Here is a 17,579-nt window from a genome sequence, read left to right as displayed (position 1 = left end):
ATCAACCCAACACCACCATGGCCACTGAAACACGTCCCCAAGTGCCATGTCTACACAGGTACTGTACACCTCCAGGGATGGGGACTCCACTACCTCCCTGGGCAGCCTGCAACACCTCCAGGGATGGGGACTCCACTACCTCCCCGGGCAGCCTGTTCCTCTGCCTGACCACTCTTGCAATGAAGATTTTTTCCAATATCATAAGAAGATTGAAGAAACTTCTTCACTGAAAGGGTACTCAAAGACTAGAACAGGCTGCCCAGGGAGGTGGTTGAATCCCCAGCCCTGGAGCTGTTTCAAAGAGGCAGAGATGTGGTGCTGAGGGCCTCGGTTCAGCCCCAGCCTTGGTCGAGTTAGAGATAGTTGGACTGGATGCTCTTGAAAGCCTTCTCCATGTTTCCTTATGTCCAGCCTAAACCTTGCCTGGAGCAACTTGAGGCTGTTTCCTCAGAGAGAAGAGATCAAGTCCCACCTCACTCCAATCTCCCTTCAGGCAGTTGTAGAGAGCCAGAAGATCTCTCCTCAGGCTCCTCTTCTCCAGGCTGAACAACCCCAAGTCCCTCAGCTGCTCCTCACAAGCCCTGTGCCCTGGATGATCCAGCCAGATACCCAAAATCCTGGTGTGACTGGACTCCCAGCCAAAGGCACCCCCCCAGCACGTCAGGAACAGAACCATCTCCCTGCTCCTTCCCTCCCAAGCCTTTCCCAGTGAAAGGCTCATTTCTGGGGCTGATGAATCAGTGCTGGTGATTATGGGTGATTACAGGCTGCGGGCACTAATCACCCTCGCTGCTGCCGGTGAATGAATACTGATGAGGCAATCGACAGGGACAAATCAAATCAAGTAACTCCCTCCTACTCATCAGCTCCTCCTTGTTTGCCCAGTGGAGGAAGAACCAATAACCTATCGTCAGGAGACGTCTGCTCAGGGGACAGCAAGTCACTGCTCCCACTCAGACTGCCACCAGTTGCCTCCCAGCTCCGGTGTCCCCGTGGCTAAGCCTCCTGGGGAAAGCACTGTGGGAACCCAAGAATGTCCTGCTACCCCCTCCAACTCTCCTGCTTTGGCCAGATCCAACATCCTGACCTTGCCACCGGTAGCAATTGAGCTGCCTGTCCTTGCCATGTCCCTCTCATCCAGTCACAGGTACTGGGGCAGCTCCCAGAGTGTGCTGCTCCCTGCTTGTCTGCCTGGACCACCCAGGCCCCTCCATACCTGCTCTCCCCAGTCCAGTGGTGACGTTTTAAAGCTGGATGCCATCACAGCTCAGTTTTGGAACTCCCCAGTTGACAGGGGACAGGGATTTGCTGGAGAAGGTCCAGCTCAGGGCTAGGATGAGGGGAGTGGAGCACTGCCTGAGGAGGAGAGGCTGAGGGACCTGGGGCTGTTTAGTCTGCAGAAGAGAAGACTGAGAGGAGATTGAATCAATGTCTGTAACTATCTGAGGGCTGGGGTCAGGAGGGGGGACAGGCTCTGCTCACTGCTCCCTGGGATAGGACAAGCAGCAGTGGATGGAAGCTGCAGCACAGGAGGTTCCAGCTCAACACAAGGAGCAACTTCTTGCCTGGAAGGGTCCCAGAGCCCTGGCACAGGCTGCCCAGAGAGGTTGTGGAGTCTCCTTCTCTGGAGCCTTTGCAGGCCTGTCTGGATGTGTTCCTGTGCACCCTGAGCTAGACTGCATGGTCCTGCTCTGGAAGGGACTCCTTGGGTCCCTTCCAACCCCTGACACCCTGTGAGCCTGTGATCACAGAAGGACATCCCTTGTCATCAGCCTCAGCACTTCCCCTGTCTCAGTCTTTCCTTGTAGAACCAAATGTACACATTTCTCTGCTGAGTATTTTAGCATCATTTGGAGCTTTTTGCATCATTTGGAACTTTTACCATCATAAAATCACAGAATCAGTCAGGGTTGGAAGGGACCACAAGGAGCAGACAGTTCCAACTCCCTGCCATGCCCAGGGACACCCTACCCTAGAGCAGGCTGCACACAGCCTCAGCCAGCCTGGCCTCAAACACCTCCAGCCATGGGGCCTCAACCACCTCCCTGGGCAACCCATTCCAGCCTCTCACCACTCTCCTGCTCAACACTTCCTCCTCACCTCCAGCCTGAATCTCCCCACCTCCAGCTTTGCTCCATTCCCCCCAGTCCTGACACTCCCTGAGAGCCTAAAGCATCCCTCCCCAGCTTTTTTGTAGCCCACTTCAGGTCCTGGAAGGCCACAAGAAGGTCCCCTGGGAGCCTCCTCTTCTCCAGCCTGCACAGCCCCAACTCTTTCAGTCTGTGCTCACAGCAGAGCTGCTGCAGCCCTCTGAGCATCCTCCTGGCCCTTCATCACCCAGAGCTTTCTACATCATGTGGAACTTTCAGTATCACCCAGAGCTTTCTGCACCATCTGGAACTTTTGGTATCACCCAGAGCTTTCTGCATCATCTGGAACTTCTGACATCACCCAGAGCTTTCTGCATCATCTGGAACTTTTGGCATCACCCAGAGCTTTCTGCATCATGTGGAACTTTTGGTATCACCCAGAGCTTTCTGCATCATCTGGAACTTTTGGCATCACCCAGAGCTTTCTGCATCATCTGGAACTTCTGACATCACCCAGAGCTTTCTGCACCATCTGGAACTTCTGACATCACCCAGAGCTTTCTGCACCACCTGGAACTTCTGACATCACCCAGAGCTTTCTGCACCATCTGGAACTTTTGGCATCACCCAGAGCTTTCTGCACCATCTGGAACTTTTGGCATCACCCAGAGCTTTCTGCACCATCTGGAACTTTTGGCATCACCCAGAGCTTTCTGCACCATCTGGAACTTTTGGTATCACCCAGAGCTTTCTGCACCATCTGGAACTTTTGGCATCACCCAGAGCTTTCTGCACATCTGGAACTTCTGACATCACCCAGAGCTTTCTGCATCATCTGGAACTTTTGGTATCACCCAGAGCTTTCTGCATCATCTGGAACTTTTGGTATCACCCAGAGCTTTCTGCATCATCTGGAACTTCTGACATCACCCAGAGCTTTCTGCATCATCTGGAACTTTTGGTATCACCCAGAGCTTTCTGCACCATCTGGAACTTCTGACATCACCCAGAGCTTTCTGCACCATCTGGAACTTCTGACATCACCCAAGCTTTCTGCATCATCTGGAACTTTTGGTATCACCCAGAGCTTTCTGCACCATCTGGAACTTTTGGCATCACCCAGAGCTTTCTGCATCATGTGGAACTTTTGGTATCACCCAGAGCTTTCTGCAGCATCTGGAACTTCTGACATCACCCAGAGCTTTCTGCACCATCTGGAACTTTTGGTATCACCCAAAGCTTTCTGCATCATGTGGAACTTTTGGTATCACCCAGAGCTTTCTGCACCATCTGGAACTTTTGGCATCACCCAGAGCTTTCTGCATCATGTGGAACTTTTGGTATCACCCAGAGCTTTCTGCACCATCTGGAACTTTTGGTATCACCCAGAGCTTTCTGCACCATCTGGAACTTTTGGCATCACCCAGAGCTTTCTGCACCATCTGGAACTTTTGGTATCACCCAGAGCTTTCTGCATCATCTGGAACTTCTGACATCACCCAGAGCTTTGTGCTGCACTTAGAGGCTGAGAAGCCACCTGATGCACCCAGAGGCGGGTGCCCCCCCTCCCCGGGCAGCTGTGCCCCCGGGCCAGGCGCGCACCTGCAGTGGATGACGACGGGGCCGGCGTCGGGCGGCGTGGAGGCCTTGACCCTGCGGATGAAGGCCAGCAGCCCCGTGGCGTGGTAGGGGACACCGTGCTCGGGCCAGGACATGAAGTGGAACTGCTTCACCTCGTGCCGGGCTGAGTAACCTCGCTGCAAGGGAGAGCGGAGATGGAAAGAGCATGCACAAGGAAGCCAAAGCCACCCAAGCCACCTGAATGGTCTTGGGTGTTCATGATTCTGCCTGCTCTGATGGACCACAGGGTGTTGGCTGCTGCAACCCTCCTCTTTGCTGCAGATGGATTGAAAACCAGCTGAGGAGGAAGAGGAGGAAGAGGTGGAAGCAGCTGCAGGCCTTTATTCCACCAGAATCTTTGCTACCTGCCCCTCTAACTAGACAGTAACATTCCTGGGAGAGGATCTGCTCAAAGCATAGAAAGGACTAAAGGGCAGAGGTCACACTGATGAGGCTGGGCTCTTCTCAGCAGTGCCCAGCCATAGAAACAGGGGGCAACAGGTACAAACTGGAACCCAGGAGCTTCCACTTGACCTTAAGGAGAACATCCTTTACTTTGAGGGTACCAGAGCCTTAGAGCAGGCTGCCCAGAAAGGTTGTGGAGCCTCCTTCTCTGCAGATTCCAAACCAGCCTGGACATTGTGATCCTGCTCAGAATGACCCTGCTTTGGCAGGAGGGGTTGGGACTGGATGATCTGCAGAGGTCCCTTCCCACCCCCCCACCATGCTGGGATTCTACAGACTAGGGGTAAAAAAGCACCAGCTCCATTTCCAGGGTACAACCTGCAGGGTAATGGCCACATAACCCATGCTCTGACCTGGAGGAGGAAAAGGATCCTTCATCCCTGACACAGTGAGATGGTGCTCAGGTGGAAATCAAACACCCACTCACTGCAGAAACAAACTGGGGCCAAGCCACTGAGTGACATAGAGCCAGGGAAAGGCAAAGGGAGAAGCTGGCCAGCGTGCCTGGGTTCAGAAGCTGCAACCTCAACCCAAGGGTGATAGCCCCATGTTGAGATAAATAAACAGGGGATTGGCAAATGCCAGTCTAAGCCATGCTGAGGGGGCTACTGGTGCTGGGGAACCCAAGGTGGGTTGGTGCTCTGCCTGCCAGGGCAGGGTCGGGCAGGCAGAGGGCAGCAGGAGGAAGCCCTACCCTCTCCAGGGCGAAGGTTGCGCACGGCGTACTCAGCCAGCGGTCTCCGAGTCCACCAGGGTGATCTTGATGCCCCCGATACATCTCAGAGTCATCTGGCGCAGTACTTGGAGCATTTCACCTGCAAGGGAAGGGATGGGGACAGGGGTTTTGCCTCTGTGGAGGAGCCTGCAGATAGAACCAGAGCGTGGAGGGAGAAGGATGGGGTGGAGATCCTACTACCCGGCCCACCTCCACCAGCTTGGTGATCATCACGATGCTGGAGCAGTGCTCCTGCCACACCATGCGCCAGAAGTCATACACCATCTCCTGCTTGGGCCCTGTGGGATCACAGGATGTTAGGAGTTGGAAGGGACCTCCACAGATCACTGAATCCAAATGCCCTGCCAGAGCAGGCCAATAGAATCTAGCACAGGTTGCACAGGAACACATTCAGACAGGTCTTGAAGTCTCTGGCAAAGGAGATGCCACAGTCTCTCTGGGGAGCCTGTTCCTTTCAGACAGGTCTTGAAGTCTCTACAGAAGGAGACTCCACAACTTCTCTGGGAGTCTGTTCCTTTCAGACAGGTCTTGAAGTTCCCAGCAAAGGAGACTCCACAGTCTCTCTGGGGAGCCTGTTCCAATGCTCTGTGACTCTTACAGCATGGGCATTGCTGATGGCGCTTGGCCACAGCAGCACCATGATGCTACTTCATTGCCCCTCATGCTCCTGTGGCACCAACACCACCCAGAAGCAGCTTGAACACCCTTTTGCCTCCAGGCATTTGCAGTGTCCTGGGGCATCAGGAGGGGTGGGAGCTGCTCAGCATTGCTGCCACCCCATCTGGCCCTGAACTGTTCCATTTCCTCCCTTTCTTGCCCATACAAGGTTCAATTCCACCAGGAATGAAGCCCAGCTGTTCAGATAGGAGCTGCAGAACCACTGGCCCAGAGGGCAGAGAGAGGAAGAAGGGGACAACCTCACCTTGTGTGGCTATGAAATGGTTGGACCTGTGGTAGCCCTGCAAGAGAAGCAAAGACGTCAGTCTCAAGTTAGGCGGACACTGGGACACACCCAAGAGCTGGGGCAGAGCCCTGTTAAACATTTCCCAGTCAACCACCTGGTGGCAACTCCTCATGTCACTGGCACAGCACTACCCACCAGTGCAGGAAGAGGAGAAGGTTCAGGAGCCACCCTGCAGCTTGGTGCATCCTGTTCTGGGAGGGTGCACCTCCCACATCCCACAAAATGCTCATGTAATGCCCAACTCTCATACCTGTTCTCACCCCAAAATCCCCAGGAGCACCTTGCAGGCATGCTGGGGTCCACCAGCTTGACCCCAGCTACTGCAACCACCACCAGCATCGCTGACAAGCACAGTAAGATGCCATTAATGCCATCCCATCCTGCAGCAGCCACATGCTGCTGAACGACGACCTCACTCCCCTCCTTCATCCCAACTGCTTACTGGGGCCATTCCCAACTCTGAACAGGGATGTGCCAGCCCAAAGAGCACTGCCACAGGGAAAAGGGACTTGTGTCCCACCAACTGCCACAGGGAAAAGGGATCTGTGTCCCACCCCTTGGCCACAGGTCCAGCAGAGTTCAGCCACAGCACACACATGGAGGTGATGGTAGCTTCTCCACCCATGGAGGTGATGGTAGCTTCTCCATTCATGGAGGTGATGCTAGCTTCTCCACCCATGGAGGTGGTGGCAGCTTCTCCACCCATGGAGGAGATGGTAGCTTCTCCATCCATGGAGGTGATGGTAGCTTCTCCACCCATGGAGGTGATGGTAGCTTCTCCATTCATGGAGGTGATGCTAGCTTCTCCACCCATGGAGGTGATGGTAGCTTCTCCATCCACTGCAGGTCCTTTAATGTGGCATTTCTGTGGGCCCTGCTCTCCATCACCCTGGGCAGCACAGGCCATGGAGACCTCTGCCCATGTGGGCCCTGCTCTCCATCACCCTGGGCAGCACAGGCCATGGAGACCTCACATTATCCTTCCCTGGACCCTATCCAAGCTCATCCATGCATTTTCCCAGCCTGCCTGTCCCTGATGCTGTTTCACAGCAGGCTGCCAGGTCAGTGCCTGGGAGGAGAGGGGAGCAGAGAGAAGGGAGGAGGTGGGACCCATCTACTTACTTCTCGGTTAATCCGAATCTTAAGGATCCCGTTAGGACACAGGTGTGAGAGAAAAAGATTAGAGACAGAGACATTAGTGAGGCACAGCTCAAGAGACAGGTTGGGGCAGGTCCAGCCCCAAAGTGGGTCATGGAGAGCCACAGGAGAGAAGAGACATGTAGGGACAGGGGACAGTCATGGGGATGCTTCCCAGGCACTGAAACCATCACAGTGGCATCAGGCCACCTCTGCCAGATGGCATCCTGTGGAAAGAGTGGGACTAGCTGCTGCTTCCAGGAGATGCTCAAGCTCTGTGTCCAGTGGAGCCTTCCTGCCACCTCCCCTGGGTGCAATTGCTGGAGGTGACAGGGGACACTGCTCTTGGGGAACATCACTCTCAGAGGACACCAGGGCTGAGCTCTATCCAGACTCACATGCCCAAACAAAGGCAAGGGGTATCCCAGTGTGAGCTCCCTTAGCTTCTCAGCCTCTGCATCCTTCACTTGGGGAGGAGGGAGATCTATGGCCACAACCACAGGCAAGGAGAGAATAGAAGATGGCAAAGGAGAGGAGAAAGGAGGAACAGAGCAGTGCAGAGCAGAGCAGGGAGAGACAGCAAACAAATGAACATAAACCAGGCAGGTTCCTCATGGAGCATCTCAGGGTTGCACAGTTCAGCTCACCCTGGGCTGTCTCAACCCCTCCAAACGCTGCTGGTTCTTCAGAGACAGTCCCTACCAAACCACAGGGTGCAGAGACACTCCTGGCCCAGGCCCAGCCCCCCCTTGAAGACAGGCACCATCCCCACTCACATCGATGTAGTTGGCATTGATGTAGTCTGAGTTGGGGTCACCCAGCAGGGGGTGCAGCTTCACTCGGTGACGGTCGTCCTGCGGAGCAAAGGGAGAAGGAACCATCAGAAGGAACCCCCAGGGGCTCCATTTGCAATCGTTTTGCACCAGGAATTCTTCAACATGAAGGCTGTGGGACATATTCTGGGGCAGTAAAACAGAAGCTGTGTGGAGGACTTTCCAAAGATGGTGTCTGCAACCCTACAAGAACATCACCAGAGACACAGCAGGGATCAAAGCAGCACTGACTGTGCAGGGAGCTGGTAGGGAGCATCCTCTCTCTGTGGGCTTAAACCCTTCTGTCCTACAAACTCAATTGCTTAACCCCCTTTTGTGTCATCCTGCATGTTCACTACCAGCAGCTCCCAAGGTCAGGGCTGCAGTTTCTTCTAAGGCCATACAAGAAAACATGCTTCAGAGGCCTTCCAGAACCATCCAGAACACCACAGTGACTTAATCATCATCCCAAGGTGTCCATCCCAAGATATACCCAGCTCCACTCCTGCTGTTTGTTCCAGTGTGTGATGCCCAAGAGAGCTCTGAGGCTGGAATCTTTGCAACTGAGCAAGGATCTTTCTGCTGCCCTTGACCAACCTAACCCAAGCAGGTTTGTTCCATTACATGAACCACAAAGCCCCCAAAGCCTTTCAGAAGGGGTGCTCAGGGTGCCTAAGGGTGCTCAGCACGTCCAAAGCTCTGTTAGAGTCACTCACATGTGGACACATGATCCTGTCGCCCTTTGGTCTTGTCTTTCTTCTTCGAAGCATCCCAGCCCTCAAAGAAACTCTGCAAGGAAAGAGGGTCACAGAATGGGTTGTTTTGGAAGGGACCTTTAAGATCAATCCAGTTCCAACCCCCTGCCATGGGCAGGGACAGCTCCCACTCAAGGCTCAAGGGCCTCATCCAACCTAGTGTTGGAAGACCTCCAGGGAGAGGCATCACAGCCTCCCTGGGTAACCTGTTCTAGTGTCTTCTCCACCCTCACTCTAAAGTATTCTTTCTAACCCCCAATCTCAGTCTCCCCTCTTCGAGGTCAAAGCCATTGTCCCTTGTCCTGTCACTCACAGCCCTTGTAAAAAGCTCCTTCCCAGCTTTCTTGCACTGGCAGGCTGCTCTAAGGTCCCCCTGGAGCCTTCTCCAGGCTGCACAGCCCTAACTCTCACAGCCTGTCCCCACAGGGGAGGGTGCTAGATTGGGCTGCATGAGCCTGGAGGTCTCTTCCAATCTGCTTGATTCTATGATTCATAGGATCATAGAATCAGTCAGGGTTGGAAGGGACCACAAGGAGCAGCCACTTCCAACCCCCCTGCCATGCCCAGGGACACCCTACCCTAGAGCAGGCTGCACACAGCCTCAGCCAGCCTGGCCTCAAACACCTCCAGCCATGGGGCCTCAACCACCTCCCTGGGCAACCCATTCCAGCCTCTCACCACTCTCCTGCTCAACAACTTCCTCCTCACCTCCAGCCTGAATCTCCCTATTTCCACCTTTGCTCCATTCCCCTGAGTCTTGTCACTCCCTGATATCCTGAAAAGTCCCTCCCCAGCTTTTTTGTAGCCCCCTTCAGATCCTGGAAGGCCACAAGAAGGTCCCCTGGGAGCCTCCTCTGCTCCAGCCTGCACAGCCCCAACTCTTTCAGGCTGTGCTCACAGCAGAGCTGCTGCAGCCCTCTGAGCATCCTCCTGGCCCTTCTCTGGGCACACTCCAGCACACCCACAATGATTCTATAGCTACCACAACCTGAGGGCAGGACTGTGGGGTTTATGTTCCTGTACCAACAACCTCCCTGGGAAGCAGGGCAGGCAGGACGATGATCCCCCCCCCAATATCTGGCTCTTGCAGCCCTAGCTCCACCTCCACAGCAGGCTGTACCAGCTCCACACTTCTCTTACCTCCACAAAATGCTCCATTTTCCAGCAAATTACAGCCTGCCTGGTTTGATTTTTTTTTTCCTCAGGGTTGGTTGTAAGTTGTTGGGTTTTTTTTTTTCCTCCTGAACCTCCTCAGTCCCTTTCTCTCCCCAGCACAGAACAGGTTTGTGTGTAATAACAGTAACATTCCCAGATTGGCATAAGAGGAGCAAAGTGGAAGGAAATTACATGTTTTCTCCCCTCCTGTAATATCTGAGTGCTTTCAAATGAGTAGTTCCAAGAACATACAGCAGCTTTTCAAGGAGCATTAATGATTAGAGCAAAGCCCTGGGTTGGCCAATATAGGAAAGAGTTGGGGAGGGTGTGTATAAAAAAACCCCAACAAAGACATAAAAGCTTCTGCACTTGAAACAAAGAAAGCATTAAAAGAGGGATTTGAGTGGGAAATTTCAGTCACCAGACCTATGGGACACTGAGGAGTGGAGAAACCGACCCCAGCACAGTCACAGCTCTGTTACACACACACCAAGCTCAGCCAGCTGGGGTGGGCATGATGATGTCAATGACTCCTGGAAGGGACTTCCCTCCTCCCCCTGGGAGTCTCACAGCATCATAGAATGGTTTGGGTTGGAAGGGACCTTAAAGGTCATCGATTTTCAGCACCCACTGCCTGCACAGATGGGCAGAGTCCAAGGGGATGGCTTCAAATAGCTCCAAGTGCAGGGTGCTGCACTTTGGCCACAGCAAACCCCATGCAGGCTGGGGTTGGAGTGGCTGAGAGCAGCCAAACAGAGAGGGATCTGGGGGTGCTGATTGATACCTGCCTGAACATGAGCCAGCAGTGTGCCCAGGTGGCCAAGAGAGCCAGTGGCATCCTGGCCTGCATCAGGAATGGTGTGGCCAGCAGGAGCAGGGAGGGTCATTCTGCCCCTGTACTCTGCACTGGTTAGACCTCACCTTGAGTGCTGTGTTCAGTTCTGGGCCCCCCAGTTTAGGAGGGACATTGAGATGCTTGAGCGTGTCCAGAGAAGGGCAACGAGGCTGGGGAGAGGCCTTGAGCACAGCCCTACGAGGAGAGGCTGAGGGAGCTGGGATTGGTTAGCCTGGAGAAGAGGAGGCTCAGGGCAGACCTCATTGCTGTCTGCAACTACCTGAGGGGTGGTTGTAGCCAGGAGGGAGGTTGCTCTCTTCTCTCAGGTGGCCAGCACCAGAACAAGAGGACACAGCCTCAAGCTGTGCCAGGGGAGATTTAGGCCTGGAGGTGAGGAGAAAGTTCTTCCCTGAGAGAGTCATTGGGACACTGGAATGGGCTGCCCGGGGGAGGTGTTGGAGTCGCCCGTCCCTGGGAGCTGTTCAAGGCAGGACTGGACGTGGCACTTGGTGGCCATGGTCTGGCCTTGAGCTCTGTGCTAAAGGGTTGGACTTGATGATCTGTGAGGTCTCTTCCAACCCTGATGATACTGTGAGACTGTGATACTGTGATGGGTAGGGACACCTCATGCTAGATCAGGTTGTTCAGAGACACATCCAACCTGGTCTTAAACACCTCCAGGGATGAGGCTTCCAGCATGTCCCTGGGTAACCTGTGCCAGTGTCTCCCCACCCTCACTGGAAAGAGCTTCTTCCTAATCTCCACTCTATTCTATGCCTGTAGTGATAGGATGAGGGGTAATGGATTGAAGTTTGAGGAGGGCAGATCTAGATTAGACCTTCCTAGATCAGGAAGAAATTCTTTCCAGTGAGGGTAGTGAGACACTGGCACAGGTTGCCCGGAGAGGTTCTCAGTGCTCCCTCTCTGGAGGTGTTCAAGACCAGGTTGGATGAGGCCTTGAGCAACCTGGGCTAGTGGGAGGCATCCCTGCCCACGGCAGGGTGGTTTGGGCTGGATGATTTTTAAGGTCCCTTCCAACCCAAACCATCCTATGAATCTGTGGATCTATCCATATCCTCTCTCACAACCTCCCCCTGGAGAGATTTAAGGGAGGTGGTTCTGAGAGCCATGGTCTAGTGGCAGCAGCTTGGCAGTAGTGGTGGGATTGTGAGCTCTACCTCCGAGAGCATGGTGACCTCAAAGGTCTCTTCCAACCTCAACAGTTCTATGACTGTACCACAGGACAAGTGTGTTGGAGAGCAGAGAACATGACATAGTGGTGCCCAGCAGGACCTGAGAAAGGGAGAAGCATCCCCAGTCTGTGTGGCAGAGGTAGGATGACACACTGCAGACAGCAGAGGTGCAGCCTGGCCAGCAGAGTTGATTTGCCTCATCTCATGGACCTGTTCAAGCTGATGATTAAATCCTGAGCTGCCAGATTTGATCCAGACCCAGGGACATCCTTTGTCACATGTGCTGACTGTTTGCCCAGAGAGCTGTGAGCTCCAGCTCCTGCTGCCCAGACCACTGCAGCATCTTCCCCGTGCACATGCGTCATAGAATCATAGAGCCATAGAATGGACCTCTAGAGACCATCCAGTCCTGCCCCCCTGCAGTCAGCAGGGACATCCCCCCAGGTCAGGTCACCCAGGGCCCTGTCAAGCCTCACCTTGAATGTCTCTAGGCAAGGGACCTCAACCACCTCCCTGGGAAACCTGTTCCAGTGCTCCACCACCCTCATAGTAAAGAACTTGTTCCTAACATCCAATCTCAATCTGCTCTTCTCAAGCTTGAAACCATTGTCCCTTGGCCTGTCACTGTAGCCCTTTGTAAACAGCTTCTCTCCATCCTTCCTGTAGCCCACTTCAGATACTGGCAGGCTGCTATTAGGTCCCCCCAAAGCCTCCTCCTCTCCAGCTTGAACACCCCCAGCTCCCTCAGCCTGTCCTCATAGCAGAGCTGCTCCAACTGCCTGATCATTTTCATGGCCTCCTCTGTACCCACTCCATCAGGTCCATGTCCTTCCTATAATGAGGGCTCCAGAACCAGACACAGTACTCCAGGTGAGGTCTGACCAGAGCATAACAAAAGTCCAACCCATGTCACCTTGTCCATCCTACCTCCCACTCTCCCCACCACACTGGCACAAGATGCTGTCACCTCATACTCCTGCTTGAAGCCGTAGCCTTCTGCCGTCTTCATCTGGTTGATGTGCTGGAGGAGATCTGCCACCCGCACGGCAGGGTGGAGCTGCCCGGTGTGGTACGGGGACCCTTTGCGGCACTGGCGGCGAGGGGACCCCCCCAGCAGGCTGCTGGACTCATTGACCACACTGCTGCGCTGGTCACCTGCAGGAGAGGAGGCAGAACCAGGCACGGTTTGAGCAGCAAAGCCCTCACCTCTGGGTGCCCCTGCGCCAGTCTGGGTGATCCCTGAGGTCTCTTCCACCCCCCCACCATGCTGGCATTCCAGGATTCCCTGTCATGCTGTTACCCGGGTTTGCACAGCACCTGATGCTCTCTGCTGCTGCCAAGAGATGCAGCAGGCAGGGATCCTGCAGCATCCAGCCTGGAATGCTGTCCTTGTGCTGCTGGGAAGCAGCTTTGCAAGGTGGTGCATCCTGGACGTTCTTTCCCTTAACAACACTTCCAAACACCTCCTCTACCCCCTCCCTCACCAAGCTCCCAGGCTCAGAGCAGCCTCCCAAGCCCTGCCTGCCCCTCCCATCTGTCCCTGCAAAGTGAGTGCAATGTGGGTGCAATATGGGTACCCCCCATGCACAGCTATCACAGCCCTCAAGGAGATGATGCTCCAACCTCTGCATTCAGAAACATCTCCCTTCCAGGCTGCCAACACATGGCTGAATCAAGGGGACAGCCTGGGAGTGGGACACTGTGCCCCATGGCATGGCTGCAGCTACACTGACCACTGGGTTTAATGAGAAATGAAGTGCAGGCTTCTGCAAGGTGCCAACAGCTCCTCAGCCACACGCTGAGGAACCACCCAGGCTTCCATGAGAAGGATGGAGGGGAAGAGCCCCAGGCAGTGACAGAGCAGCCTGCTCGTTTATCTTTGCTAATTTATGTTGCTTACAGGCAGGGGTGACCACAGCAAAGGTTGTCCCCAGCTGTGGCAGAACCCAACCCCCCACAGAGAGTCACAGAATCACTTTGGTTGGAAGAGACCTTTCAGATCATCCAGCCCAACTATTAACCCAGCACTGCCAGGTCACCACTAACCATGGCCCTCAGAACCACTTCTCCATCATTTTTAAATCCTTCCAGGGAGGTAGACTCACCTGCCTGGGCAGCCTGGGCCAGGACTCAACATCCCTTCTGGGGAAGAAACTGGTCCTCACGGGCAACTTAAACCTTCCTTGTGCAACTTGAGGCCATCCTCTCTTGTCCTATCGCTTTGCTCCTTGGGAGAAGAAATCAACCCCCACACCTGACCCCAAGCTCCTTGCAGGCAGTTGTAGAGAACCAGGAGGTTTCCCCTCAGCCTCCTCTTCTCCACAGTGAACAGCCCCAGCTCCCTCAGCCACTCCTCACCAGCCCTGTTCTCCATACCCATCTCCTTCTCCACCCTCCAGCCAGCAGCAGGCTGAGTAGCATCCAGAAGCAGCACCACAAACAAGAGGCTGGGAGCAGGATGCAGCCCCTCAGCCTACTGCTCTCTGAAGAACCCAAGGAGCATCCAGCAGTATCAGAAACAAGAGGCTGAGAGCAGGATGTAGCCCTTCAGCCTACTTCTCCCTAAGAACCCAAGGAGCATCCAGCAGTATCAGAAACAAGAGGATGGGAACAGGATGCAGCCCTTCAGCCTACTTCTCCCTAAGAACCCAAGGAGCATCCAGCAGTATCAGGAACAAGAGGATGGGAACAGGATGCAGCCCTTCAGCCTACTTCTCCCTAAGAACCCAAGGAGCATCCAGCAGTATCAGGAACAAGAGGATGGGAACAGGATGTAGCCCTTCAGCCTACTTCTCCCTAAGAACCCAAGGAGCATCCAGCAGTATCAGGAACAAGAGGATGGGAACAGGATGCAGCCCTTCAGCCTGCTTCTCCCTGAAGAACCCAAGGAGCATCCAGCAGCAGCACCACACACAAGAAGCTGGGAGCAGGATGCAGCCCTTCAGCCTGCTTCTCCCTAAGAACCCAAGGAGCATCCAGCAGCAGCACCACACACAAGAAGCTGGGAGCAGGATGCAGCCTGCTTCTCCCCTGAAGAACCCAAGGAGCATCCAGCAGCAGCAGTTCCAGCTCATCCCACTCAGAGACCCACCAGGCTTTGAGCCTTTCAAGGACATTAACCGAAAAAGTAATCCCCCCTGGCTGGCTGTGTTACGAGGAGGAGAAGTTTGCCCCTCTGGGCTTCTATTATCCGGGAGACAATGCCGGGGAGAGCATTAAGCCGGCAGCCGGTGGGGCCGAGCCGTGTGGAAGCAGCATCTTGGAGCTACTGTAGCAGATGTTATTAGCATATGGTGGAAACTGGGGCATCCAGCCAGCTCTTCTACAACTAAATCAGCGCGGCCATGCGTGCTCCAGTGGGTTGTTAAATTATCAGCTCCTTCCCGTGTCAACACCCTGCCTCTTTAAACCCTTGGGAGCCCGGGGCTGTGGCGGCACAGCGCGGAGCTGAGCTGCGCTGCAGTGCTGGAGAGGAGCAGTGGAAAGCCTCCAGACTCAGCACAGCGAAGGGAGGGGTTCCAGCAGCTTCAGGGGGCTGAAGACAACGTTTGAGAGGGACACTGAGATGCTTGAGCGTGTCCAGAGAAGGGCAAGTGAGCTGGGGAGAGGCCTTGAGCACAGCCCTAGAGGAGAGGCTGAGGGAGCTGGGATTGGTTAGCCTGAGAAGAGGAGGCTCAGGGCAGACCTCATTGCTGTCTACAACTACCTGAGGGAGGTTTGTGGCCAGGAGGAGGTTGCTCTCTCTCTCAGGTGGCCATGCACCAGAGCGAGAGACACAGCCTCAGGGCTGTGGCAGGGGAGATTTAGGCTGGAGGGTGAGGAGAAAGTTCTTCCCTGAGAGAGTCCTTGGACACTGGAATGGGCTGCCCGGGGAGGTGGTGGAGTCGCCGTCCCTGGAGCTGTTCAAGGCAGGACTGGACGTGGCACTTGGTGCCATGGTCTGGCCTTGAGCTCTGTGCTAAAGGGTTGGACTTGATGATCTGTGAGGTCTCTTTCAACATCACTGTGATACTGTGAAGAGTTGGGGTTCCAGCAGCTTCAGGGGGCTGCAGACAACGTTTGAGCCCACAAATGGCCTTGACTCATCAACCCATAAGCTTAGGATAGGGAAGAGTTTGGGTTCCAGCAGCTTCAGGGGGTTGCAGACAACATTAGAACCCACAAATGGCTTCAACTTGTCCAGCCACAAGCTCAGGGTAAGGAAGAGTTGGGGTTCCAGAAGCTTCAGGGAGCTGCAGACAACATTTGAACCCACAAATGGCCTCAAGTCATCCAGCCACAAGCACAGAGCTTTGTGTTGTGAGGTCAAGGTGCAGAGTTGAGCCATCTTAGATGTGATGGGTGAAGCCCAGTGCAAAGCTTCCAACCTCACCATAGGGAAGAGTTTGGGGTCCAGCAGCTTCAGAGGGCTGCAGACAACATTTGAGCCCACAAATGGCCTCAACTCAGCCAGACACAAGCTCAGATCTTTGCACTGAGTGTCAAGATGCAAAGACCCAGCTCAAGCCTCCACAAGTGTTTGTTCTTCAGCAAAGCTACCACAGATCAACACCCTTGGAGGTTTGGAGAAGACAGGGAAAACCCTGCAATCTGCCATGCACACAGCTGCAACACCTGAGCCTTGGATAAGCACTTCTGCTGTTTCTGGGATGTTTAGGGGTTTGGGAGGCCCTTTATTGTGGCTGGGTGGGAGGTGCAGATGCCATGGCTGCCCATTTCAGAATCACAGAATCATAGAATGAATCAGGTTGGAAGAAACCTCCAAGCTCATCCAGTCCAACCTATCAACCTAGCACCCAGTCCTGGCCAATCAACCAGACCATGGCACTAAGTGCCCCAGCCAGGCTTGGCTGCAACACCTCCAGCCACACAGACTCCACCACCTCCCTGGGCAGCCCATTCCAATGCCAATCACTCTCTCTGACAACAACTTCATCCTAACATCCATCCTAGACCTGACCTGGCACAGCTTGAGGCTGTGTCCCCTCATGCTATTGCTGGGTTGCCTGGCAGCAGAGCCCAACCCCACCTGGCTACAGCCTCCCTTCACGGGAGCTGCAGACAGCAATGAGCTCTGCCCTTGAGCCTCCTCTTCTGCAGGCTGCACACCCCCAGCTTCCCTCAGCCTCTCCTCACAGGGCTGTGCTCCAGGCTCCTCCCCAGCCTTGCTGCCCCTGCTCCAGAACACCTTCCAGCCACCTTCAAACATCTCTCTTGCATGAGGAGCCCAGAACTGGCCACAGCACCCAAGGAGTGGCCTGAGCAGTGCTTACCCCCGGTTGCTGTAGTTGTGGGTGTCCATGAAGGACAGCCCCAGGCGCTCATCCTCCTGCAGTGTGCTCTGGTCAGTGAAGCTCCTGTCGATGGCACTCATCATGTGAGTCTTCTCGTGGCGGTAGTTAATGGATGCTTTGGTCATGTTGACAGGTTTCCTGCAGGGGGGTGCAAAGGGGAGCAAGAGGAAGAAGCAGGCATAAGGCAAGGCTGGCCTGATGGTGATGGTGAGAAACCCACCCCAGAGCTAGCAGGCGGGATAATTCGGGGGGTGGGGGCTGGTTGATTATTTTCCACCACTGGTTTTCCTGGTGCCCCAAGCTAGTCACAGCCCCACAGGGATCATCTTTTGCTGGCTGCAGCAGCTTCAGCTGCTCATCCTCATTGTTTGCTCTCCAAAAAGCCCAGGAACATCCAGGAGTGCTCCCTGGGCAAGTGGAGGCTTTGCTCAGCTGGCATTGCAGAGGGCAGCTCCAGCTGTCTCCTAGCCCATTCCTTCAGAAATTACCCCACCCATCACCTCACACCTCCTCACTGCAAACA

The 17,579-nt window shown here is 54.6% G+C and overlaps 1 protein-coding gene across 1 annotated transcript in view; it reads right to left on the bottom strand.

Moving 5' to 3' along the window:
- PTPRU (protein tyrosine phosphatase receptor type U) overlaps nt 1-17,579 on the bottom strand; it is an 86,880-nt gene that overhangs the window by 18,235 nt on the left and 51,066 nt on the right. Inside the window, 12 exon segments of the mRNA XM_064172375.1 lie at nt 3,693-3,847; nt 4,870-4,887; nt 4,889-4,909; nt 4,911-4,946; nt 4,948-4,968; nt 4,970-4,990; nt 5,092-5,189; nt 5,834-5,870; nt 7,789-7,865; nt 8,541-8,613; nt 12,730-12,918; nt 17,038-17,194. Coding sequence (XP_064028445.1) covers nt 3,693-3,847; nt 4,870-4,887; nt 4,889-4,909; nt 4,911-4,946; nt 4,948-4,968; nt 4,970-4,990; nt 5,092-5,189; nt 5,834-5,870; nt 7,789-7,865; nt 8,541-8,613; nt 12,730-12,918; nt 17,038-17,194 — 903 coding nt within the window.

Source organism: Pogoniulus pusillus, chromosome 37 (genome assembly GCF_015220805.1).
Source record: "Pogoniulus pusillus isolate bPogPus1 chromosome 37, bPogPus1.pri, whole genome shotgun sequence".
Classification (NCBI taxonomy): Eukaryota; Metazoa; Chordata; class Aves; order Piciformes; family Lybiidae; genus Pogoniulus; species Pogoniulus pusillus.
The sequence above is the reverse complement of the archived record's forward strand: the minus strand, read 5'-3'. Positions and strand labels throughout refer to the sequence as shown.